This window comes from Triturus cristatus, chromosome 2_1 (genome assembly GCF_964204655.1).
Source record: "Triturus cristatus chromosome 2_1, aTriCri1.1, whole genome shotgun sequence".
Taxonomy (NCBI): Eukaryota; Metazoa; Chordata; class Amphibia; order Caudata; family Salamandridae; genus Triturus; species Triturus cristatus.
In genome coordinates, this window is record NC_140581.1 from 852,690,106 (window position 1) to 852,716,484 (window position 26,379).

A 26,379-nucleotide genomic window follows, 5' to 3' on the forward strand; every position below is an offset into this window, starting at 1 on the left:
TGGTCCACTCCCGACGCCATCTTGACTCCCCCGCTTGGGTTGCCACTGCCAAGATCCGCTGCCCCTGCCTGGGCCCAGCATCATCGACAGCAGACACCTTCGTGGGACAGCTCGCCCTCCATCCTGGTCGCCGCCGCGCCTCCTGGCCCGAGGAACAGCCGAGTCCGACGTCACCCACTCACCTGGTCGAGGTGACTTCAGCCGGTACCCTCCTGGTACCCACACGATCGCTGGCTAGCGGTTGAGAACTGAGTCCCCTCTGCTTTCAGGTTTCCTTCATCACCGATCCAGGCTTGGATCGCTCCGAACATCGTCACTGGTCGCCTGCCAGCAACTTCTTCTTTCAGGCTCCTGAGACTACACGAGGACTCCCGACATCTTGCCGAACTTCACGCAGCCGCAGCCTCCGGGCTAGGTAACGCGAGCATCTCGGTGCTCCATCGCAGGTTCGCTCTACAAGTGTCCCGTTCCTTTTTCGTTTAAGTCCCACTGATCGGATCACTCCGGAATCAGTACCTCCAGACTCTAACCATTCGCATTTCACTGTTAGTGTAGATGGTTTCTCGTGCCCCTCGGGCATTTGTGTAAATTGTGCAACTGAAGTATTTTCCTAAGAGTTTTGTAGTGTGCTTAGCTCCCTGACTCATAAAGAGCCAGGGTAGTCTTGTTATAAATAAATATCCTTTTATTTTCATAACAACTTGTGTGGTGTCCTTTCACTTGGTGTTCAAGGGGTATATGTGATGGTAAACAGCTGGCTTAACACGCCCTCTAGAGTTTAGCCTAAAGACTGCTCGTATCCACGCTACTAGGATAGCTGGTCTAAAAGGTTGACTTACAACCAATCATCAATAAGGGTCGTTTGGAATGATACACAGTGATCACTAGAATAGTGAGCACTACATATCAGGCCAACTTCTCACAGTGGCCACGTTCCGGTCCACAGGAGTTACTGTGGAGGGCTTGGACCAGGTGCCCATCAGAAAGTCAGTGAGTGCTTCATTGAACTGCAGTAGAGGCTCCGAAGAGCTTACTGGCGGTTGAAGCACTTCCGTAAGGAGGTTAGTCCTCACGGCAGCTGCAGGGAGCTCCAGTGAAGTGCTTCGGCCGCCCTGCGCAGCACCACAGAATAGGTTGCACCCTCCTCTGTAGCCACGGAGGGAGGAGTGATGAAGCCAGAGTCAGGTGAAGTATCGAGACCACTGGAATCCCCCAGCTCTTCTGCCCACTCCTGATTAAACTGGCACTGCTGTGCCAGAGGGTCCTCAGACCCCTCCCAGTCGTCCCCGTCATCCGATTCCTGGTAGACAGGTTGAAAGGACGGAGCCAGGCGGTAGATGAATTGTTCATCTATCGGGCCGGGTGGTGCCGCTCCGACGCCGGACCGGGGTTAAAACTGGGGACGACGTCGTCAGAAGACGGTGCTGGGGGCGGCCCCATAGGAGTTGGCGCCGGCAGAGGGGTTGTAAGGTCAACCGGCATCGACCGGGATCCTGGCCTGGATCCCACGGGAACCTGAGGCGTCGGGACCGAAGTCGACGACGGCGCCGGGGCCGCCCGCTCGCTAGGCCTCCCAAGCGGACCCGCGGGGCCCGAAGGCGCGCAGGCAGAGCGAGACTCCTCATGGCCACGAAGAAGTCTCGAACCTCGTCCGGAGTCGTGTTAGGCCCAGGGACCGGAGGGTGTGGGGCCGGACGCGACTCCTGCGGCTCCGATGGAGCCGCGCGGGTGGTGCCTCCCGAACCCTCAGCCGAGTCGCAGGACCGGCGAGGGGAGTCAGAAGAGCGATGTCGCCTCTTCTACGACTTCTTACTGTGCCTCGACTTACCTGAATGCGAGGACTTCGAACCCAACGAGCGGTGATGACTTGGGCTCCACGACCGGTCCCTCGACCTCCTCCTCGACCGGTCCCTCGACCTCCTTGACCGGGGCCCAGAGCCGACTGCCGGAGCTCGAGGAGCTTGGGGGAGCGCTCCCGCCTAGCCTTCGAGGTCAAGGCCTGGCAGTCGGGACACGACTGGGCATCATGGTCGGCCCCAATGCAGTAGAGACACCGACGGTGGTGTTCCGTAACCGACATCAGGCGGTTACAGGCGTCGCACGGCTTGAAACCGGGCATCCCTACCGGCACCAGTAGTCGAGGTCCACTCGAAAGATGAACCAAAAAAGTCCAAAAAGTTTAGTCAAAAAATGACTAAAGGGTATGCTCTTCCCGGATCTGTGCGGAAAAAAGAAGAACTGACGTCAGCGCGCGAGGGCAGCGTCTAAGTACTCCGACAACGTCATCCCGGCGATCACGACGACGGACGCGGAGCCGCCGCCGATGCCTAGCGACGCGCAAGGGTATTGCTGACGAAGAATCTTTCCGGATCCAGCCTGACGCCTGGGGATATTCTAAGGTAAGGAATCTAACTAACGTGTTTCTTTCAGATAAAGTTGTCAACAAAAAGTAAAATAAAGACAGACACAAAGTGACAAAGTCACGCTCACGCCGGATTTGCACGCAGGGGTGTCATCTAAGTAGACTCTGACGTCATCCCCGATGACCACGACGCCGAACGCAGAGTCGACCAACGCCACCTACCGACGCGCAAGGGTACTGCTACAAAAAAAAATCTCAGAATCCAGTCTGACGCCTGGGGGTAATTCAAGGGAAGGAATCTAGAACTAATGGTCTCTTTATGATTGGTATTTAGCATTTTGTATGATATTACATTGTTCAGGTGGTTGGAAGTACTTTTTCCACTTTAGTGGTAGGCCATGGTTGTGGGTCATGGGTTTTGACTGTGGATCCTGACTGCATGGATTTTGATGGATGTGCATTATGAGTTGTCATTGTTCTATTGTCTATCCGGTCTGGGTAGTCGAGGGTGTTGCTCCCGCTGTTTGTGAAATGAGGGCTGCTGATTGCAGCGCTTGCAAGATGCTGAGTGTCTATTCCTCCCCTGATGAAACATTTCTCCATGTCAATGGGGCGGGGACGGGCCAGAGGTTGGTGCTTAAGAGGAGTTGTTGTAAAATAGGATAGCGGACAGTACAAATATTCTAACGTGGAATGTTACAGGCCTGAAAAGTTATTCTAAGATGTATAGGGTCCATTTGTTCCTTTGACACCATAAGGTGTAAAAAGCCTGTTTGAAATGCATTTAATGGGGGTGAATGCTAGAAGCTGGAGAAGAAATGGAGGGGTAAACTTATTTCAGTTACATACTCTTCTTGTGCTAGAGGGTTGGTGTAGGAAGGTGGATATCTGACTATGGTTACCCCCAACTTTTTGCCTAGTGTCTAGCTGGTTTTTCGACTTAGTTGGCCTGAGATCCTGCCATTCAGGGTCTCAGGCTGTCTGCTCTCTCTGTAAAATGGACTCCATGTACCCTAGGTACATACACAATTGGTAAGGATCACCTTATTGGACCCTGTACAGTGTACCCTAGGTACCCAGGGCATAGGTGTACCCTAGGCCTCCCAGGGGCTGCAGCATGTATTATTCCACCCCTGGTCTGGCCTTCCAATCAGACACAACTGGCTGATCACTCAGCTGGGGCAAGGTCGTGTAATCACCCCTTGCTTAGGTATAGTATGCCTATATCTACCCTTATATATAGACACATGTGTACCTATCAGTCACTCCTATGGCAGGCCTTAACAATCCTGGAGGCAGAGTGCTTGGTAACATGTGAGCTGGTGCTCTAGCATGAGCTGAGCCTGTCTGCAGCTTTCGGAACCATGTCCTTATAGCTGTTCTATGATATAGCCTACCATATACTTTTAAAGTGCCTTATAATCTTAAACGGTTATGGTAACTATGGTTTGGCTTTATCAAAACATGTCGTGTAAGGTGTCTAACACTTTGGAATAATACCCCCATACCATTCCTGGTGATGAGGATATTATCCCTCCCTTCTAGAGGGAGAGACATGTTAAAATCCTACTTTGCTGTTTAACTCTAACCAAAGCCTCAGCATCACAAAATGGATGCTGCTGCCACAGACACAAGTCTGACCTCCTGCTGCTGGGAGTGATCCCAGCCAGGGAGGCCTGGACAATAGGTTTCCTGCTTGGGGAGGTGCCAGCACCTCCCCAGACAGCCTTTAGTGTATTGGGGCAAGGGTGGGCTGAAAGGAATGAGACATGCCTGGGGCACACAAGGTGTTCCTTGCATAGTCCAGTTCAAACCGGCGCTGGGGCACTCCAGCCCCAGCTCTGGCGCGAAACTGGACAAAGGGAAGTGGGTGTAACCACCCCCTCCCAGGTCCCACCCATAAGGCGTGACCTAGCAGGTATCCCAGCCCCCCAGATTAGTATAAGAGTGGGAGTTGGGCCTCAAGACTTTAGATTATCCTGAACCTGCAAACTTGAACAGAAACTCTGGACCTTCGACATTCGACGAAAGAAGAAGACTGAAGAATCTCCCTTGTAGCCAAGGAGTGGCTACCCTGTGCAAACAGGCACCATCAAGAGACTACCCTTTGCTTTGCCCACGTTCTACGAGGAACCGACTGCAGAGCCCGACCAGAGCCTTGACTTCCAGACTTCTCCGACTCTCATCCACATCTGCAGCAGAGCTGAGATCCGTGGAGGCGACGAGCGACGTGGGACCGGCTACCTGGAAAAAGTGGCTAGTAACTTACAGCGCAGCTTCTGAGGTACCCTCGAAGTTGTGCACCGGGGATTGAGAAGCCCCAACCCCAAGCACCATCTGCACCGAAGATCAGCCCCCCACACTCCACGAGTCCTGCGTGGGGCCCTTCAGCATTTTCCTGCTTGCCGCGTCTGTCCGGTTGCTTGCCCGCTGGCTAGTGGCCTCTGTGACGACGCACCCTGAAATCTTCTGCGCTGGTTTGGCTCCTCCAGACTGGCTCCCGCTTCTCTGCAAAGAAGAAGCACCCCAGACCTTCCTGGTCTGCACCAGAAGCAAGTCCTTCGTTCTTCGTGGGTTCTGCTTGCCAAGGCTTGGTGAGTCCTAGTCCAACTTCGACGCCGCCGACAGCAAGAGCCTTCGTGGGACAGCTCGCCTCCTGGTCCTGATCGTCCTCGACGCTTCCTGGTCCTCCTGGCTGCAGCGACAAGCTTCACCTTCACCTGCAATCTTCACGACATCGCCTGGTTCCTTCCTGGTTCCACGTGGTCACTGGCTAGTGACCTTGACTCTGTCCCTTCTGCTTGCAGGTTTCTTCTCGTCTTGATCCCAGCCTTGGGATCCACCGGACACTCTTCACTGACTGCCTGTCAGCATCTTTCTTCAGGCATCCATAGGAGTCGACGACGAAAACGACGCATCTTCACCCCTATGCACCCGCAGCCTGTGGGCTAGGTAACTTGGGTACTCTGGTGCTCATCAGGATAGTGACTATCCTAGTGTCTAGTTTTCAAGTCTCAACTTCCTAGCTACTCCGGAAGTGTCCTAAATCTACCGTTTTCTAAACTGTACTATTGCTATTGACTTTTACGCATTACGCGTGAGTGTTTCCACTCTGCACACGAATCCCGTGGGCCTCCCACTTCCTAACTAACGCTAGTGTAGTGTAGCCCCAGCGATTCCCTAGGCCTAGGCCTATTCTATTTCCGTGACAGTGGTTCTTATACCACTTACTTAGTATATGGTTTGCGTGGCCCCTAGGGCCTAACTGTATTACTTACCTGTGTGACTTAATGTATGCTTAAATAAGACTGTGTTGTACTTACCTCATAAAGAGTGCTGAGGGTTTGACTAGAATAAATACACTTTATTTTATATATATATCTGTTGTGGTGTCCTTTCATTTGGTATTCAAGGGATTATATATGGTATCACAGCTGGCTTCACATGCCATTCAGAGTTTAGCCTAAGACTGCTCTTGTCCATGCTACCACTAGGATAGCTGGTCTATAAGGTTGACTTTACAACCAATCACCATAAGGGTATTTGGACTGATATAAGGTGTACACTAGAACTAGTGACATCATACATCAGGCCAACTTCTCACAGTTGGCCATTTGGATTGCGCCCGGGGAACCCTTAAGGCACACGTATAGTGAGATGGACATAGAGGGCCGCTGTTTTCTGCTCCAGTGTACAATGTATGTAAAGGCCATTACGCTCTTCAGCATTTACCTGCCTAATGCTGATGATAAACACTTCTTTGAACATATTCAGCTTCTATTAGAAGTCCATGTAGGGACTCCGGTGATCTGGAAGGGGGGAGATTTTAATTGGCTCCTGGATGGGAATGGGGACTGCCATTCGCCCAGGTGGGGTACACAGCCCCTGATGACCTCCTCGCTGTGGTTATGCACAACATGGGGTCCTGGTTTGTACTGCATGCCTGGTGTGAGAAGTTGGCCTGATATGTAGTGCTCACTATTCTAGTGATCACTGTGTATCATTCCAAACGACCCTTATTGATGATTGGTTATAAGTCAACCTTATAGACCAGCTATTCTAGTAGCGTGGACAAGAGCAGTCTTCAGGCTAAACTCTAGAGGGCGTGTTAAGCCAGCTGTTTACCATCACATATACCCCTTGAACGCCAAGTGAAAGGACACCACACAAGTTGTTATGAAAATAAAGGATATTTATTTATAACAAGACTACCCTGGCTCTTTATGAGTCAGGGAGCTAAGCACAATACAAAACTCTTAGGAAAATACTTCTGGTTGCACAACTTACACAAATGCCCGAAGGGCACGAAACCATTTACACTGCAAGTGGAATGGGAGAGGTTAGAAAGTTTAAAGTTACTGATTCCGGAGGAATCCGATCAGTGGGACTAAACGAAAAAGGAACTGGACACTTGTAGAGTGAACCTACGATGGAGCACCGAGATGCTCGAGTTACCTAGCCCAGAGGCTGCGGCTGCGTGGGGCTCAGCAAGATGTCGGGAGTCCTCGTTGTAGTCTCAGGAGCCTGAAAGAAGAAGTTGCTGGCAGGCGACCAGTGTCGATGTTCAGCGAGATCCAAGCCTGGATCGGTGATGAAGGAAACCTGAAAGCAGATGGGACTCAGTTCTCAACCGCTAGCCAGCGATCGTGTGGGTACCAGGAAGGTACCGAATGAAGTCACCTCGACCAGGTGAGTGGAGGACGTCGGACTCGCCTGTTCCTCGGGCCAGGAGGCGCGGCGGCGACCAGGATGGAGGGCGAGCTGTCCCACGAAGGTGTCTGCTGTCGATGATGCTGGGCCCAGGAGTGGGGCAGCAGGTCTTGGCAGTGGCAAACCCACGCGGTGGAGTCAAGATGGCGTCTGGAGTGGACCAGGAGGGTCCGAGGTACTCCTCTGTTGAAGGGGAGCAAGAGCCAGTCTGGAGCAACCAGACCAGTGATGAAAGACTGTCGTGGTGTGTCGTGAAGAGGGCCACAAGCCGGTCGGCGAGTGGTCAGACAACGCGGTGAGCAGCAAGGAGCAGAAGGGCCCCCACGCAGATCTCGTGGATGCTGGGGAGGCAGACTTCGGTGCTGGAGCCGCTCAGGGTTAGGGCTTCTCAAACCCTAGGTGCACTCACTCGAGGGTCCCTCGGTGGGCGTGCTAGATAAGCGTCGTGCAGGTTCTGAAGATGGCCGGTCCCGCAGGTCTCGTCACACCTACGAATCTCAGCTGGGCTGACGATGTAGGTAGAGGTCAGAGATGGCAGGGAACCCGGGTCTCGTCGAGCTGGGCAGTCTTGATCCGTGGGAGAGACGTACAGCAAACCGCAAGCGCTTAGGTGGTGCCTGCTGGTGCAGGGTGGCTACTCCTTAGCCACAAGGGAGAGTCTTCAGAAATAGTCAAGAGTTCGTGGAAAGTAGTTCAAGATTCAGAATTATCCAATTTGGGAAGGGGACTCGCTCCTACCTTTATTCTAGGAAAAGGGGCTGGCCCGTGACTAGGTCCTACCTATGGGTGGGGCCAGGAGGGGGGTGGTTACACCCCTATCCTTTGTCCGGCTTCGCCCCAGCTCAGGGGCAGGGTTGCCCCCAAAACTGGTTTGAGCCGGGCTATGCACAGTGAGCACCAGGGTGCCACTTGCAATCACCTTCCTTTCAGCCCTGCCTACCTGGGATACACAAACCTTGTCTGGGATGGTGCTAACACCGCCCTCGACAGGAAACCCTTTGTCCAAGCTCCCCTCGCTGGAAGGTCTCCCAGCAGCAGGAGGTCAGACTTGTGTCTGGTGGCAGCATCCATTTTGTGATGCTGAGGCTTGAGTCAACTTTAACCGGGGTTCAAGGTTACTTCCAGGTCGTGCCCCTCTAAAAGGGGGGAATGCTAACCCCGTCGCCAGAATTGGCGAGGGGTTCGTATTCCAATTTGTATAACACCTTACTCGACATGTGTGGGTGATGCGATGCCAGAGTTAGCAAGTAACCGCGAGGATTATAATGCATTTTAAGGTAGTTGGCACGCGTCACCATGGAACGGCTATTAGGACTTGGTTCCGCAAGCCGTCGACGGGCTCAGCTCGCGCCAGAGCACCATCCCACATGATTCCCCGCACTCTGCCTTCAGGATTGATAAGGCCTGCCATAGGAGTGACTGATAGGAATCCATGTGTCCATTTTAGGGTTAGGTATAGGAATACTACACCTACAGCAACGGGTGATTACACCACCTTGCCCCAGCTGTCGTGCAGCCAGTTGTGTCAGATTTGGGCGGCCATCCAGGGGTGGCATAATACATACTGCAGCCCCTGGTAGGCCCTGGGTACACCGATGCCCTGGATACCTGTGGTATGCTGATACAGGGACTGATAAGGCGGCCCAGTTCCAATTAGTGGATGCACCTAATGTACATGTGTGTTAATTTCGAGAGAGAACAGCTAGGCTGTGGGTCTGATTGGCAGGCCCACAGCCAGGGAAAGTCGTAAACCAATGAAGCAAAAAGCAAAACATCTGGGTGATCATAGGATTGCAGACCCTACTCTCCTACACCTGGGGTCAGGAGTATACAGGTCATACCCTGACTCATAACACTTATAGTCGTTTGGACTGCCTATTGGTCGCTGGGGTGGACCCTCAGAGGCTCGATGCGGAGACACACTTGGTGTGGCTCCTCTCTGATCATGTGCTGGTATTGCGACGCATACACTGGGGTGATGCAGAGCGAGTAGCTGGCATATGCCCTCTGAATTCCTGGAGGATGCCATGTGTTGAGATTCGCTGGTGACTTCCCTCACAGATTACCTGGCTGTCAATTGGGGCACTGTGACTTCCAAAGCTATGGACTGGGAAGCCCTTAAGGCAGTCATGAGGGGGGCATGTGCTGGAACCACTTGTGGTGTGCGGCGACAATTGGGGGCCACGCTTGAGGTGCAGGAGCGCTGTCTCGTGGACAGCCAGGGTTCAGAGGTATCTTAGTCGGAGGTGCGTGCGAGGGTGCTTGGCGCCAGGTGGGAGGTATAGAGGCTCTTGGATACTCTGGATACATGTACACTCCTGACATACCGCCAACGTTTACACAGGGAAGGGGACAAATATAGTATGCTTCTGGCATGGATGTTATGGCAGAACCAGGAGCTTCCCCCTATCCTCTGTGTTTGCGCTCCGGGGAGCGTCCTGGTGACCAACCGTAGAGATATTCTGAATGTTTGTGTGCAGCACCTTAAGGGGGGGTACCGCGCCACAGAGAAGTGGGTCCCACGGGTATGGCAGAAGATTTCTTATGGGGCATCAGGGTTGCCTGTGCTGTCACCGGATCTAGTGCAGGACTTGGAGAGAGATCTCTCTAGAGGAACTGGGCAAGGCCATTTGCGCCCTCAGCAGGCCCGGGGCTCCCGGCAGGGATGGGTTCCCAAGGAGCTTTACCAGACCTACTCCACTACACTCAAAGAGACATTTTTAGAAGTTCCCCACGAGGTGCGGACCAATGGGTCTCTCCCTCCCACTATGAGGGAGGGAGTTGTTAGCCTTACGCTGAAACCGAGGGGTGATGATTCAGACCCATTGTCAGATAGACCCCTCACGATGCTCAATACGGACGTAAAAATACTATGTAAAACTTTTGGATACATGGCTGGGGGAAGGGGTATGTGGTTTGGTGCATGAGGACCAATGCTGCTTTATGTCTGCCAGTAGCACGGCCTTTGATCTACGGAGGATGACGGACGTGATGCACAAGACAATGGATGATTATTGCGAGTTGGATAAAAAAAGCCTTTGATTCTGTGGGTTGGGCCTTTCCACTTATGGTATTGGGAGGGATGGGGTTTGGCCCATCTTTTGCAGTTAGGTGCAGCAATTACATACTGGCCCCAGGGACCACGTTAAGATAGGGGTTAATTTCTCGGAAGCGTGCTTTGTGTGAAGGGGAAACATGCAGGGCTGTCCCCTCTCGCCACTCCTCTTCGCTCTCGCGATTGAATCCCTAGCTCTGCTTTTGCAGAGCCATTGGGGATTCGAGTACGGGGCACGACCCAGATCATCTCTTCATATGCAGATGAGGCACTATTCCCCCAGCAGGTCCTTGCCGCTATTGATGGGATTACTAAAGGATTTTGGCAGGGTAACAGGGCTCTGGGCCAACATTCGAAAATCGCTCCTTTTTACACAATTCTGGACTTAAGGCTAAATCCACAGAAAATGGGTTTAGTTAACTTTTTATTGATGTTGAAATCCTCCTTTGAATGTTAGACTCACAAAAATTATTGCCTTAATAATGTTAGATATTAGTCTCTTCTGAGAAGTATAGCTTTTCGGAACAGTGGATTCTCCTAGTGGAAACGTCAATTGACTCATTTAACTATGACCTAGTCTGAAGAACAGAACTTCTAAATTAATATACATTTGTTAAACAGCTTCATACAAATGATATCCAAAAGTACTTCCCATTGTCTGTAAATGTCTATGCCTATGGTGAGTTTCTCGGATAAATGTTTTCTACAATTATATGACGGTATCTGGCAATCATGATGAAAAAGTTTGGAAAACAGGGCTAAGAAAAAGGACAAAGTCACTTTTCCAAATTAGCAGCAATTATATTCTCCAATGGAGATCAATCAATATGATAATGTCCCATAAAAAGGACTGTTAGCAAAGGCCATTTATTACAGAAATTAGATTCTATTTGGTCTACACATGGCATGCACATATTTTGATTACGCTTGTGGGCCGGGCCAGAAGCATAAGGAAGTAATTTAAGAGCTATTGGAAAATCACTCACAGAAAACGAGTAAAAAACATATTACCAATCTGGTTAACTTAAACGTTGAGTCCCATTCTAAAGCACTTTTAACCCATTCAAAAGCAGAGAGAGCAAGGTTTAGGCTACAACACTTGAATGGTTACACCTCCTTCCATGACAGCAGCAGCAGGTCCACAGTTAGATCATTGTGCATTGCAATTGTGAAACATTCATGCACAAAATCACAGCATATTCATTTTTAACTTCTAAATTGCATTAGCAATCAAGTTTCCATTAAGTTCCACCTCGGAACATAAAATGAGAGTTCTATTTACATTGCTGTCCTCATGTCTAGAATTGTGCATAAAAAAAATCTCTGCTCAACGAAAAATAGAGCAAATCCATTTCAAGAAATGTATACACATCTCAAGGCAAAACAGACACTGGGGCTACAGAGAACGCAAAGTAGTCTAAAATGGCCAGACATGTTACCTCTCATTTTTATTCCCATACACGCTACCTCAATCTTATTTGGAGCTTAAAAATATACCAAACTTTAAATTAAACGGCAGATTTGTGGCTGTTAAGTAAGTTCTACAGCAGACAATTATGACGCAACCAGAAGAGGTCTGTAAAAGTTCAGCATTCAAACCTATGCACTAATTGGTAGGGAAGACCATGTGTTTCCCCAGTTCTTTCAACGGAAAACAGAAGGTAAATGCAATGCCTACCTCATTTTGTTCCTCGTGCTCCAATATGGCTTGTAAAAATGCCTTCCGTTCATGGCTGGAAGACTTTTGATCAAACATGCCAGCCTGGATAACCTTCTGATCAACATTCAGCTTGTACTTTGCAGCAGCAAGAATCTTCTCCTCTACACTATTGACAGTACACAATCTAAGTACTCGGACCTCATTCTGTTGACCAATTCTGTGGGCTCTATCTTGTGCCTGAAGATCCTAAAACAGAACAGACATAAAACACAATTTCAAAACACGTCATAGTTTTCAGGAATTTGCTGAAGTGTAAAAAACAAGGTGTTATGTTATTTAACATATGTGAGATTATTGTGAAAGGTTATGATTTTAAATAGTATTCTGAGATGTAACAATAGAAACTATGTCAACAGGGGTCCCTTCAAAACATCAATGTAATAATATCTTTCTTGTCTGAAAATTATTTCAATGCTACTGGAACAAGCAGAAACTGGTTGGAAAAACTACAACGCCGAGGTTGTCAAATGAATAACTTACTATCGGAAATAATATTTCTGCTAGGTGTAATCTTTTCCTGCAGGTTCCAGAACTTCTCAAACCTTAATATCAAAGCTGAAATCAAAGTCTAAAAATACCCAACAGAGGTCTCAGGTATTGAAACTGAGACCAAACCAGTCACAGCGGACTGATGTGAAAGTGGCGTCAACTGGTAAGCATGCACTTCCTGTACCCTACTTCAGTTCCTTAATCCATAATGCAGAGGCAGACAAAAAAAGTCTAGACATCCAAAATAAAGTACATTGGGAAGCAAGAAGGGCAATAGGAAATCTGCAAAAGGAGGCACAGTGCTCTAGAAAGTGCTACAAAAGCATTTTGTTACAGACTGCTTCAGAAACAAAAAATCAAAGTTTAATTTAAAGACTTTGCAGAGTATGAGACACGTACCAAAATATCAATGCTAGAATACAGCCTGATCATACCATCCCTCTATCGAAGCAACAGAAATTATTTATTGGTCAGGAACAGAAAAAATGGATGACAACATGGTTTTTGGCACATGGCATCATAGTAGATCAAAATACAGCTCAATCAAAGTGGATGACCAATCATGGTATGTAATGTCACGTAGCTAGGTTACGCCCGGTAAGAAACACTGCCATTTTACATGCACATGTTCAAGTTGCCTTCTTTTCTACACTAAAACTTTTGACACACATTTGCTTGTGTGACAGTGCAGGCATAGTTTATCTGAATCTACATTGCTTAGAAATCCCACTTTGTAAGTACAAAATCACAACACCTTAAACATTTAGCATAAGGCCTGAACACACATTGTGCAAAAGTTGTTTATTCGTCAATAAGGTGACATGGCTATCACAGGAGAATAAACATTGTCAGCTTGGCTGAAACCTCGACACAGAAGCTTGAACCTGCGGGGCCCGAAGGCGCGCCTACAGGCGTCGACGGCGGAGCCAGGCCCCTCATGGCCGAGAGGAAGGCACTGACCTCCGCCAGAGTCGCGTCAGTCCCAGGGACCGACGGGTATGGGGACGGACGCGGCTCCGACGGAGCAGCGGGGGTGGGACCACCCTGACCCTCAGCCGAGTCGCGCGACCGGCGAGGGGAGTCCGAAGAGCGATGTCATTTCTTGGACTTCTTGGAGTGCTTGGAGTGCTTCGACTTACCCGAAGACCCCGACGAGCGATGACTGCGGGTCTGCGATCGGTCCTTGGACCTTCTTCTGCACCGGGACCGAGAGCGGCGCGGAGCCGAGTGCCGAAGCTCGAGAAGCTTACGGGACCGCTCCCGCCTAGCTTTCGACGTCAAGGCCTGGCAATCGAGGCACGACTCCGCGTCATGGGCTGCCCCCAGGCAATAAAGGCACCGGCGATGGTGATCCGTCACCGACATCAGGCGATGACAGGCGTCACAGGCTTTGAAACCAGGCATCCTACCGGCACCAGAGTCGAGTCGATAGACCAAAAAAAAGTCAAAAAAAGTTAGTCAAAAAATGACTAGGGGTAAGCTCTTCCCGGATCGGCGCTCACTGGCGCAGAAAAAAGAAGAACTGACGTCAGCGCGCGAGGGCGGCGTCTAAGTACTCCGACGACGTCATTCCGGCGCACGATGCCAACGACGGACGTGGAGCCGCAGACGACGCCTAGCGATGCGCAAGAGGTATTGCTACAAAAATCTTTCCGGATCCAGCGTGACGCCTGGGGATATTCTAAGGTGAGGAATCTAACTAACGTGTTTCTTTCAGATATGTCATTACAAGGTAGTTGCTGTTGTTTGAGTCTCAGACCAGCTGATTCCTGTTTAACCTCTGCGAGGAGTGATGTCCAACTTGTAACCAAGACAGTGATACCTGCACCACTTGCCTCTTCAGGTAATGGGGGTGGGGGTGTTTAGATCATCCAGTACGTGATTCTTGGCAGAACATCCGCCCTAGGCAACTAGCTAAGAGAGCGCATAGTGGGAGTGTACTATACACAGTACTTATATGCCAGCACATACAAACTGCTTTTAGCACAATGGTGGAATTGTTCATTCTTTTCACTGTCCTAATCACATTTATTTGATTCTGTCTATTAATCATTGCAGCGCATATAGAGGAGTTGGCCTAACGGTTAGGACGCTCGACCTCGGACCTGGGGGAACTGGGTTCGAGTCTCGGTAACGACGCTAAACCTCCTGTGATTCTGGGCAAAATCACTTAATCTCCCCGTGCCTAACATAAAAAAAATAACTTAAAAAAATGAATGAATGTGTGTCCTCAACGTAACTCGTGCTATGTAAAGTGCTCTGATACCCGATTGGATTCGGGTCAAGTTCACGCTATATAAAACTCTGCTAAAAAAAAAAATATATATATATATATATAGATATTCTATACAAGAATCACAATGGTTCAAGGAATATTTGAAACAGCCCTTTGTGTATTTCATGTGTATCTACCCGAGTATGCACGAGTGACTGAGCGAAAAAGTTCTAGATCTGTTACCACGATTTCCTTGGTAAGTCAGTGTTGTCATGTTTTAAAGATTGCCCAGACCACTGGTCACCCTTCTAGATTTAGGGGGACTAGTGGGGGTACTGTGAGCTAACAGGACTATTGACCAACCTATACTGAGAGGGTATACAGAATCAGTCTAGCACCATCCCAACGTTTATGTTGTCTAAACAAACATACAATTCCTACGGAGAAAATAGATATTGTACGACATGGCTCCACCAACATTGGCTCTTATTTAATGGATCGCCTTAGGAGTTCCCTCTTGCACATACACAGACCCTTACACATCTTCTAAGTCAGAGCCGTCCATGGTGTTAGGGAAACTATCCTCCTCAGCGGAGTAGGTAAACCCTATGTATTGGCTGTAGGTAGTTCAAGCTTGAACCATTCAGAGTCATCCCATTGTGTTATCCTCCCTGAAATCCATATATAATTATGTTTGGAACAGACTACCTGAAGCAGTTAACATTATTGAGAACTGCAGGCATGTGGTTATTGAAAAACTGTTACAACATGGTCTCACACTTACGAGTGGGCTCAACCTAGTCGTTGAGGCTCACAAAGTACATGGGACAGAGGTATTCTCTTCATGGGTTACATTCCCAACAGCAGACAGCAGAATAATGGTGTTTCAGAACTACACACAAGCTGAAGTCCCTAACAATTACACACCATATGAAGAAATAGAAATACCTTTAACATACCAAGAACACAGAAAAAGGTTTGATGGCGCCCTACCACACACAACAGAAAATGTTAGACTAGGTCCCCTTAGCAATGAGGGAGCAATATGGCTAATACGAGCCAGATACATACTGCAACCTGATGTCGATAATTTGACAACAGCACAGGTGCATGCATTATATAAAAATTTAGTAACAATATACAGATGCTTGACATATTTCATTAGGCGAACATTGATATTAAATCCTGCGAGAACTGCACAACCTCAATAGGCACACTGGGCACTAGCCCACAAATATTAAATTTAGTCATGGGGAAGGTTCTCACTAGACAGGAGGAAATTCTGTTCTGGTTTGCACAAATAACAAGTCTGCTTGAAGTAGTGTTTCCTCATATGGGACCCGAGGAGAAACAAAGGATTTTAACAATTTGCTTGCCAAGAGGGAAAGCTTCCCCTGTGGAAGACTGTGCCACTTGGGGGCAAAGTCGTTGCTGCAATATATACCAGAACACATGGTACCCCTTCATTAGCTGTTTTGCCAGAAGTGCGTAAATAGATTCAGAATGAGTACGGGGCAGCACCTGCCCTGGATTTGGGAGTGAAACTGATGGGGAATGTTGCTGCAGTATCTCCAATAGTGCTAAGTAACATTAAAGGTAAGCAGCAGCGTTGGCTATATGCCATCGTCTAAGGGATATGGTTCTGTGACAGCAGGAGCGTGAATTACCCCAAATTATCAATGACACCTATGCAACACTAGGTATAGGTAATTTGGGAACCAAACCAGGTAAACCACAACTTAAGAGTAGTTCTGAAAAGGACAACTCAAAGCAAGCACCCAAGTCTTCCACAAAAAAGAAGTGGGATAGTAAGAAAAATAAAGAAAAAATTAAATCTGAGGTTAGTTTTACAATAACTGGCCTCTGAAATTAAGAACAAAGGAGGATTTTGGGCACAATTGAAAGGCCTTTTCAAGAAGCCAGTAAATGACCTAGAACATTGTGGTCACATAGACCTTACTGGAATTTAGTCAGTAAAAAGGTACACCGATCAGATAAAGACTGATATACAAATATGGGAAGATATGCTGTTGCCACAAAGACATTTTAAGGCTGGGGCAAACTGGTCAATTGTCCAGGGCTGCCACATTCCAAGGGGCCCCTGGGAAAGTGAACTGTATCTCACGTCGGATTCTCTATATCAACCTTTAATTTTATGGCCAACATGGGCTTCAATTAGGAGAAAATGGGAAATAAAATTCAAGGTTGTCGCAAATAGGAGCCCAAAAATATTTCCTGCCTAGGGCTCCCAAAATCCTTAAGATGACACTGTTGCCATGCCAATGTATTTAATTGATAAGCTGCATGTTTAGAGTGTGATCAGCGCCTGCCCTATTGATGTTTTATTGTGTGATATGTCTAGGGGGCAGCTGACTCATTGGCTATGTATTGATCCTGTGTTCATGGTAAAAATGTATAAAAAAAGTAACCACTTTTGTAATTGGGAGTGCTCTCTGGAACTGTGTTGCCAAGCACTCAGATGGTCATTAATTTGGTTAAACATTTTACTGATACCAGGAGTTTCCAAAGATTTATTTGAGAAACATTTTACTTCGTCAATTTAGGGTTTTGTAGTATGGGAATGACAGGATGAAGAATAGTGGTTGATGTTGGGCCTCACAGGGACTGATGAGCGAGCTGTTTTCCTATGCAATACTCAAGAGTTAAGAGATTCTTCTTATGGGGTCTTGCGCCAGGAAGCAGAAGGCTGTCACCCTAGAGTCAGTCTTCCCATGTGTTTTAATCTTATATTTGACTTTGGGATCAGTAAAAATGGAGCAGGGATTGTGTGTGCGTGTGCAGAGGCAGTGTGTGAGTATTATGGGAAGTTGCCCCAGTTGGCGAGAGTCCTATCTGGGGCAAGTTAAAGTTCCATTGGAGGTTCCTAGTGAGTCCTATCCAAGGTGTTACCCCTAATTAAAATGTTGTGTTTATGGTGCAGGTTCACTAAAGGCTGTTTTCCTTCATTTGCAGAAACTTGTAGTAGGTTGGTGTTGCATTCTGGTAGTCTACTCCCTCAGTGGGTTGAGGACCCATCTCGTCACCCCTGCAGCCTCGTGGAAGTTCATCTCCACAACCTTGTGGTTGTGTCTGAGTGGCTAAGAGAATGGCTGTTGCTGAGCAAAGGACCCTAAGTAGCACATGCTGCGCTCAAGGGAAAATTGGTGGCGGTGTACGGTGGATGACGGAGGCTAGAGGTTTCCCGAACAAGGTACCTTTAATTTGGATAGTGTGGAAAATTTGAGGTCAGTCAATGTTGTAAATAAATGAAAATAGGGTAGGTTTATATTTTATGATCACAGAAGATGTGCACGGTAATAGTAATGTGACATGACTGAAGATATAGCAATAGAAATGTTCATAGCTAAATATACAACAGGTTATCCCCCTCATAATGCCCATGTGGATATTGACTTTCCATTACAACACTTCTTCACTAGATTACAAACATGCAACAGTTTATGAGTATATGTCAGTTTTCCCACACACAGCACAGTGCCAAATGCTGAGTTTTTCCCCTCACCCCAACCTGTTTATCTCAACAGATATTGACAGACGAATAAGGATACAGTCAATTTTAATTTCAATAATATTCACACGTAATATGGTCCTTGAGTTCCCATTATAAATATGTATACACTCTCCAGGCGCAGCCCCAAACCAACAACAGTAACCTTTTGGAGCCTCTTGTACAACTTCATCAACCATCATTACCATGCCTTTAGTAAAAAGAGAGGAAAGAATTCACATAGCTAAGGCGAGACTGATGAGCTTTTTTGTTTTTGTAGCAGCTTTCCAAATTAATATTGAGGGCATAATTAAGATGTTTCCCGAAATGAAATATGTGAGGAAAAGATAGCTATTTTCATTTTGAAGAAAATTAAACAACCATATAGCATGTTTAATGAGCATTGTATTGATGACACTTCCAGAAGCAGAATATTTAGAATTAGTTTATTTAATGCCTGCTATAGATTTCAACAATGACTTCAGCTGATTTTGAGATGCTGCAGTATTTGACATTTTCTTTTAACCGTAGGGTATGCAAAACAACAATTGAAAAATGGAATTATGAATGCTACTTGTATGATATTTGGCATATGGTTAAATTGGCAATTATTGGCAATTTGTATTTTATTTATTATTTTTGTGACTTTAGTGTTCATGTTTTATAGTACTGCAGAAGTGTAAATACAGGTATAGCATTATATGTAGTGACAGATCACCCACATTTGTACTGACAGAACAAAGATGGGGCGCAGTCTGGGAAGCATAAATAGGCTAAGTTCACCCTAACTTCTTTCCGTACGCTTTGCATTATAGTAAGTGAGAGTTTAAGAACAGACTCCAGCAACGGAGCTACAAGCTGAAGCTACAACCATTGCTATGCCCGAACCTGCTTTAGGGACACCAAAGTTTGACAGACCAATTGTAAAAACTCCAACTTTGTCTCCACCTCACCTACAATAGACTTGATTAAGAAAAATATTAAACATATTAAACTGTGTCTTCCTGCACTGGCAATGCCTGCAGCAGCACCAGCCTAGCTGTCGCCTGTGCAACCGCAGTCCATGGGTGTGACTGGCGGCAGTAAGAGAAAAATGGAAATGTTGACAGAAGCTGGGATGGTGGTGGAGCAGTGGGGTGATTTCACAAGTAAACGAATACAGATGGACAATTATTGGTAGCAACACACATCATATTAAATGTAACGAGCACAATGAAGACCGGACAACAAGAGCTATGAGACCGTGCCATTTACCTCCTTAGCTTACACCTTTTAAGTCCACACGGGATCAAACTGGAGCGTGTTGATTGATCATTAACTGGATGGTGCAAAAATGTATCCATTGTAGACTACTGATCAACCTTTTTTGTAATGGCTGCTTTGAAAATTGGTATAAAGATATGTTTATAACTTTGTATATGTGTAAATACATATATATCCAGTATGTATGAAGAAGTGCAAAAAATGTGTCTATATTTGATGTTGTGGTTGTATGTGAAGGTTTTAAATATTTGAGGTGGTGCATTTCTAAATGATTAACAGTGTCATTGATCAATTTAGTTTATAGGAACTATTACTGTATATTCTGTTCTAGTAGCTAAAGTTCACTGATGCTGCACTTATTCCGCAGCAGTCAGACTAGATCTGGAAACTTTTCCATAGTACTTCTGCCTGGCTCTGCACTGACACAGATCCACTCCAGAAATGACATGCATGATCTATACAGGTGCCACTTCTGTGTGCTGACGTCAGTTGCTTTCGAGACTGCCCGTGCCCCCAGACACAGAGCCCCCAAAGTCAATTTAGATAGTGTGAAGTTTCTTGGACTTTGGATCTTAATAAAGGGTAGAGTCCAAACACACAATGGGAATAATTGGAGGGTCTACCAGAAAGAGTGTTACCAAAGGTAAGTAACTTGTTCTTCAGATAGAAACTTCCAGCCACAGCTTCATGCTGTTATGTTATTTCCATTTGTATAGTGCACTAATCAACCTAGAGGGTATCCAGATGCTTGCAGATAGGTAGGCTGAGCCCACCCAGGAAGTGATTACTTGCAGAGCCAGGTCTTAAGCTTCTTGTGGAACTTGAGAAGTGATGAGGAGGCTCGGGAGTGCTGTGGCAGGTCGTTCCAGGCTTTGGAGCCTATGTGAAAGAAAGCACGCCCTCCAGTTCTGTTCTTGTGCACACATGGTACCTGTGCAAGTGAGAGTCCTGCGGATCAGAGGTGTCTGGTAGGGTGGATGAAGTGTGAACAGCTATTCAGGTAGGAGAGGCCTACGTTGTGTAATGGTTCCAATGTGTATGTGAGTAGTTTGAATTGAGTGTGCTTGTGTATGGGGAGCCAATTCAGTGCTTTGAGGTGTGGGCAGGTTGAGGATGAGTCATACTGCCATGTTCAGGACTGTTTGGAACCTGTTCAAGAGTTGTTTGGTGCTCCATGTATAAAGTGTGCTGCAGTAGTCGATCGAGTCTGCTGGTAATCAGGGCCTATGTTCCTGTTTTCCGGGAGCCACTTGAAAATCTTTCGCAGCATCCTCATGATGTGGAAGAAGGTGGAGGTCACTGCGTTTATCTGGGCTGACAAGTTGAGTTTGTCATTGAGGATGATTCCTAGGTTCCTGGTAAGAGCGTTGGGGACTGGTGTGGGGTCGAGGTCTGCTGGCCACCATTTGGAGTCCCATATCAGGATCTTCTTTCCAAAGTTCATCACTTCGGTCTTGACCGTGTTGAGCTTAAGGCAGTTGGATCTCTTCCATTTTGTCACAGCGGATATGCATCTAGGGAAGTTGTTTTTGGTTGTGGGGGTCTTGGCTGACAGTGAGAGCATCAGCTGTGTAGTAAAGAATATTTATGCCATGTGATTGTAAAAGATCTGCTAGTGGAGTCATGTAGATGTTCAATAGGTTGGGGTTGAAAGATGATACTTGGGGGACACCCGCATATGAGGTCCTTGGCTTCAGACTTGTATGATGAGAAGCTGACTCTTTGGGTTCTTTTTGTATGAAAGGAGGAAATCCAGTTGAGGGCAGGTGCCTGGATATTCCCTTCATTAGGTCTTCTGATGAGGGCAGAGTGGGAGACTGTGTCGGGGGTGGCAAAGGTCGAGCATGATGAGGGTCTGTATTTCTCCTTGGTAGAGGATCATCCTGATGTTGTTGGTCGCTACGATGAGGCCTGTTTTAGTGCTGTGATTAGCTCTAAAGCCTAATTGTGTGGGGTTCATGAGCTGGTGCTTGTCGAGATGATGAGTCAGTTGCATGTTGATAACTTTCTCCATTAAATTGGCTGGGTAGGGAAGAAGGGAGATCAGGCGACAGTTTGCCATCAGGGTGGGGTCTGCTGAGGTTTCTTCAGTTGTGAGTTTCCTGCTGCATGTTTCTAGCTATCCAGGAATGTTGACATGGTGATGAAGTAGGTCACGGTGTGGGTAAGAACTTGGGGAGGCGTTCATGTTGAAGACGCAGTGGGGACATGGGTCTGTAAGGACCCCAGAGTGGATGGATCTCATGATGTTGGCTACTCTTCTGTGGTTAATGTTTTACAAGCTGCCAGAATGTTTCTGTGGTATTCCAAGGGTAGGCTGTCAGTGAGTTTGGTGGTATCCTGCTGTGGGTCGGAATTGTTGTAGATGGTTTTGATTCTGTTGCTGAAGAATTCTGACCGGTTGGTGCATAATTCTTGTGAGGGGGTGATACTGCAAGTGGAGGAGACTGTTGTGCTTTCATAATATTAGCAGGGCAACCTAATTTCCTTGTTCACAATAAACTTTCGAATTCTAAATGCATGCATCTGTAATCCTCTTAATTTTTCAATTACTTTCCATATTACATTTTTTGATTAATGAGGCTGTTGTGGCAAATTCTTAAATGATCATGAAGATCTCTTTGCATATGTTGATGCTGTTTTCTAGGCATTCTGCCAGGGCCTTATTTTTAGTTTCACTGATCCGCTGGTGGTAGCTTCTCAGTACCGCTTTGAAGGTGTTTTTGTCTGATTCTCTGAAATGTAGTCTCCACATTCTCTCCAGTTGCTTGCAGGTGTTTTTGTAGTTTCTCGTAGTTAATCTGTGTATCAACTTGCTTGTTTCCTGGTTATATTACGATTGCTGTTTTTGCAGAATGCCAGGGTGTTGGTGCATTCTGATCTATTCCTCAAGTTGTTTGATGCTGCAATTCAGGTTGCCTGTAGGGTTGGGCTGGTTCGTGCAAAGGGTGTGGGACAATTTTGAGTACGTGAGTCTGCCCCTGTTATGTCTGGGCTGGCTGGTGGTGGCAGGTTTGGTTTGGCAAGGGAAGTTGATTTGGAAATAGACTATGGCGTGGTGCGTCCAGGTAAGAGGCATTGTTGGGGTGATTCTGATATCCTCCAACGTTGTGAAAATCGGTTGGTGACCTCTTGTGTTAGCCCGAGGTTTTTAAGGCTTTCAAAGAGTGTGGTGGAGCTAGGATCATTCCAGTTCTCCAAGTGGAAATTCAGATCTCCCAGAGGATGTAGGCTTTAGCCTCAATGGTGAGAGGCGCGCCCAAGTCTGTTTTAGAGGAAGGCTTTCACAATATTAAGAGGGCAACCTAATTTCCTTTTTCACATTGAACTTTCCAATTTGAATTGCATGTATCTGGAATCAGTCTTTTGTTTTCATTCACTTTCCATATCTCATTTTTCAATTTATTTCCAGACGTTGGTGTCTTTTTTGACATTAAGTTCTTTTTATTAAGTATACAATTCAATCACACTTAAAACAGACCAAGCCAACTCGTTTCATCCCTTATATAGACTTCACCAGGGCAATTTGATTTATCCTCCTTCTCAAAATTCTTCTTTTCCGCTCATTCCCCGTTTAAATGTCTGGGCTCCTTTCGAGCAACCGTTCGGCATGTGTTTCCTAGTTCTATCCAATCGATATGAATGGGATATCTAAACGGTGCCGTCCAGAAACACCACTGCTGGCTGTCTTTTTGGAATCCGTTTCAGAGGAAGTTTAATCCAGGCAACCGACCTGAGATAGGAAAAGGACCAGCCTCTAATTCTAATTCTCACTCGATTGATCTTTGCGATTGTAGCTAACCGTCCAGTAGAAGATCTGAGACTTCTAGAAGGAATATGCCCCTTAATCATTTCCCTGAGGAAGCTTGCCCAGTGGCCTGCAATGCTTTGTGAACAAGGACAAGAGTTTTAAAAAGAATCCTTTTTGTAACTGAGAGCCTATGAAGAGCCTTCAAGTGAGAGGCAATATGAGAGATTCAAAAGAATCCGAGCTGCCGAATTCTGGACAACCTGTAGTTTATTAAGAAGATAATCCGCAAGACTCTAGTACAGAGCATTTCATAGTCCAATCTGGATGTTATCATAGCATGAATTACCGTTTTTTAAGCAGGAAAGGAGAGGAAGCTACTTTTTCAGGCTGCATAGCAACCCGAAACAGGTTCCTATCACTGACTTCAATTTGTGGTTAAAATGAAAGGGCTCTATCAAATTTGATACCATACAATTTAACTGTATCCTGTTGAGGGCCAGGTGGTGGAGAGTCATTTGACCAGAAGGTCTAGCATAAGCCTGGCGAGATAGAGCCAAAGAATAATGTTTTCAGCCTTGCATTTTAATTGATTAATAATCATCCAATGAAACACGGATGAGATGCCTTCTTTGACGACCTTCCCAGAAATGTCTACTCCCTTTCCGCAGGTAAACAACAGCTGCATGTTGTCAGCGTAGGAAATTAGTTTGGTCCCAAATTCCTCAACTAACAAAGCAAGGGGTGTAAGATGGATGTTAAATAGAGTGGGGCTAAGAGCCAAGCCTTGGGACACTCCAACTGCCACCTCATCCACATCTGAGGAGAACGGGGGTATTCTGTATTCGTGTCTTCTTTCTTCCAGAAAGGAAGAAAACCACTGTAAGGCTATGCCATCAACCCCAACTGATTGCAACCCGGCCATCAACCATGAATGGGGTATTGTATTGAGGGCCCCAAACAGGTCTAGCATGACCAAGACGGTCTTCCCCATTATCTAAGGTGCCTTTAATATGCTCAGAGACCTCCATCAGCGCTGTCTCAGTATGGAAATTGGGGCTAAACCCAGATTGCCTCGGTTGCAGAAGATCATTTGTTTCGAGATATTGAGAAAGTTGTTGATTTACTCATTTCTCTAAGACTTTTGAAAGAGCAGGAAGTATGGCAATTGACCTGTTATTTTCCTGAAAACGTGGGTCAGCTGAAGATTTTTCAGGCAAGCGTAGGGTTTTAGCTTGCTTCCATTGAACTGAAACCACTCCTGTGGTCAAAAAAGCATTGAGTAGTTTATTTGAACAAGTTACTTACCTTCGGCAACGATGTATCTGTAAGAAACATTAGTAGTGAAAGATTTCTTACCTTAGAATTACCCCCATGCGTCAGGCTGGATCTGGAAAGTTTTCATCAGCAGTACCCCTGCGCGTCGGTAGGTGGCGTTGTGCGGCTCCGCGTCCGTCGTCGAGATCGCCAGGATGACGTCGCGGGCAGTACTTAGACGCCACCCATGCGCGCTGACGTCAGTTCTGTACACAACTTTCCGCGCAAGGAACGCAGAGCCATGCAAGATACTGACCACTGGTGCCTTGAAACTAGGGCCCTGAAAGGGATGACCTTAACCCTAATAATCAGTTCGCAGAACGGGGAGGATGGGTGGGGCTGAAAGGAATCTATCACTACTGTTTCTTACAGATACATCGTTACCGAAGGTAAGTAACTTGTTCATCTGAAAGAAACACGTAGTGATAGATTCTTTACATTAGAATAGATACCCCAGAAAAACCAGCCCCGGTGGTGGGTCTGCGAACCAAGATCACACCAGAAAGTCCTGGAGAACAGAATGGCCAAAAAAGCAGTCTCTCCGGACTTGGCTGTCCAACCAATAATGTTTTGTAAACGTGTGCAGCGAGGCCCACGTAGCTGCCTGACAGATGTCTTGCAGGGGTACACTTCGTCCCAATGCAGTAGTGGCTGCAGTTGCTCGAGTGGAATGAGCACGCAGCTTCACTGGAGGCTCTTTTTTAGCCAACAGTAACAGGCTTTGATGCACAAGACAACCCGGGAGATAGTCCTCTTGTGCACCGCCTGACCTTTCTTGGTGCCAATGTAGCCAACAAAGAGTTGGTCATCCACCTGGAACTGTTGTGTGCGGTGGAGGTAAAACGAAAGCGCACGTTTTGGGTCCAGACGGTGGAGCCTTTCTTCCTCCCTGGAAGGATGTGGAGGCAGGAAGAAAGTGGGCAAGGTAACAGTCTGCCCAATATGAAAGCCCCCGACAACTTTTGGCAAAAAGGAAGGCTGGGGCCTGAGCACCACCGTGACCGGATGAATGGAAAGGTAAGGAGGATTACAAGAAAGAGCCTGGAGCTCACCCACCGCCTTGCGGAGGTGATGGCAACCAGGAAGGCAGTCTTCAGAGTCAAAAGATGAAGAGGACAGTTGTGAAGAGGCTCGAAAGGAGTGCACATCAGATAAGTTAGAACTGTGGCATCACAAACGGAATAGGAGGGAAAAGGTGTGTAATGCCTTTGAGAAATCTATTTACAAGGGATTTAAAAAGAGAGGGCTGATCAGGTAGTCTGAGAAAGGCCGAAGTGGCAGAAAGATAGCCCTTTAATAGTGCCAAGAGCAGAGCCCTGCCGGGCCAAAGAAAGAAGGGACAAAAGGACCTCGGAAAGAGGGGCAGAAAGGGGATCCACAGCCTTTTGCTGTGCACCATGCCACAAATTTGTTGCACCTGCAGGCGTATACCACTTTAGTGGAGGGACGCCTGGCTGCCAGAATGACATCACAGACTTCAGGAAGCAAGTTAAAGGGAATCAACTGCCGCCGCTCAATTTCCACGCAAGGAGGTGGAGACTGGACAGGTTCGATGCAGGACCGTCCCCTGTTGCTGCGACAGAAGATCCTCCCGAAGAGGCAGACGAATCGGGGGATCCACGCTCATACTGAGTAGCTCGGGATACCAAACTCTTCGAGCCCAGTCCTGCGCCACAAGAATGACTTGGGCCCGGTCGCGTCTGATCTTCTTCAGCACTCTGGGCAGAAGTAGTATAGGCGGAAAGGCGTACAATAGACCGCAACTCCACTTGCGATGAATAGCGTCTCTGAGTGAGTGTCGCCTTTGCAAATTCCAATGCGCAGAACTGCTGACATTGCGTGTTCTCTTCGGTGGCGAATAGATCTAACCAATGCTGTCCCCACTGTTGAAAGAGACCTTGCACCACCTCCGAGTGAAGACGCCATTCGTGATCCATCATGCACCTGCGGCTGAGCTCATCCGCCCTGGCGTTCAGTGAACCAGCCAGGTGT

At 47.2% G+C, this 26,379-nt stretch overlaps 1 protein-coding gene across 3 annotated transcripts in view; it reads right to left on the minus strand.

The window, feature by feature from the left end:
• Window positions 1–26,379, minus strand: part of SMARCA2 (SWI/SNF related BAF chromatin remodeling complex subunit ATPase 2) — a 1,761,756-nt gene that overhangs the window by 769,652 nt on the left and 965,725 nt on the right. For all 3 annotated transcript variants that reach the window (XM_085632958.1, XM_085632957.1, XM_085632956.1), the window contains exon 26: window positions 11,806–12,033. In XM_085632958.1, coding sequence (XP_085489084.1) covers window positions 11,806–12,033 — 228 coding nt within the window. The remainder of the gene's footprint in view (window positions 1–11,805; window positions 12,034–26,379) is intronic.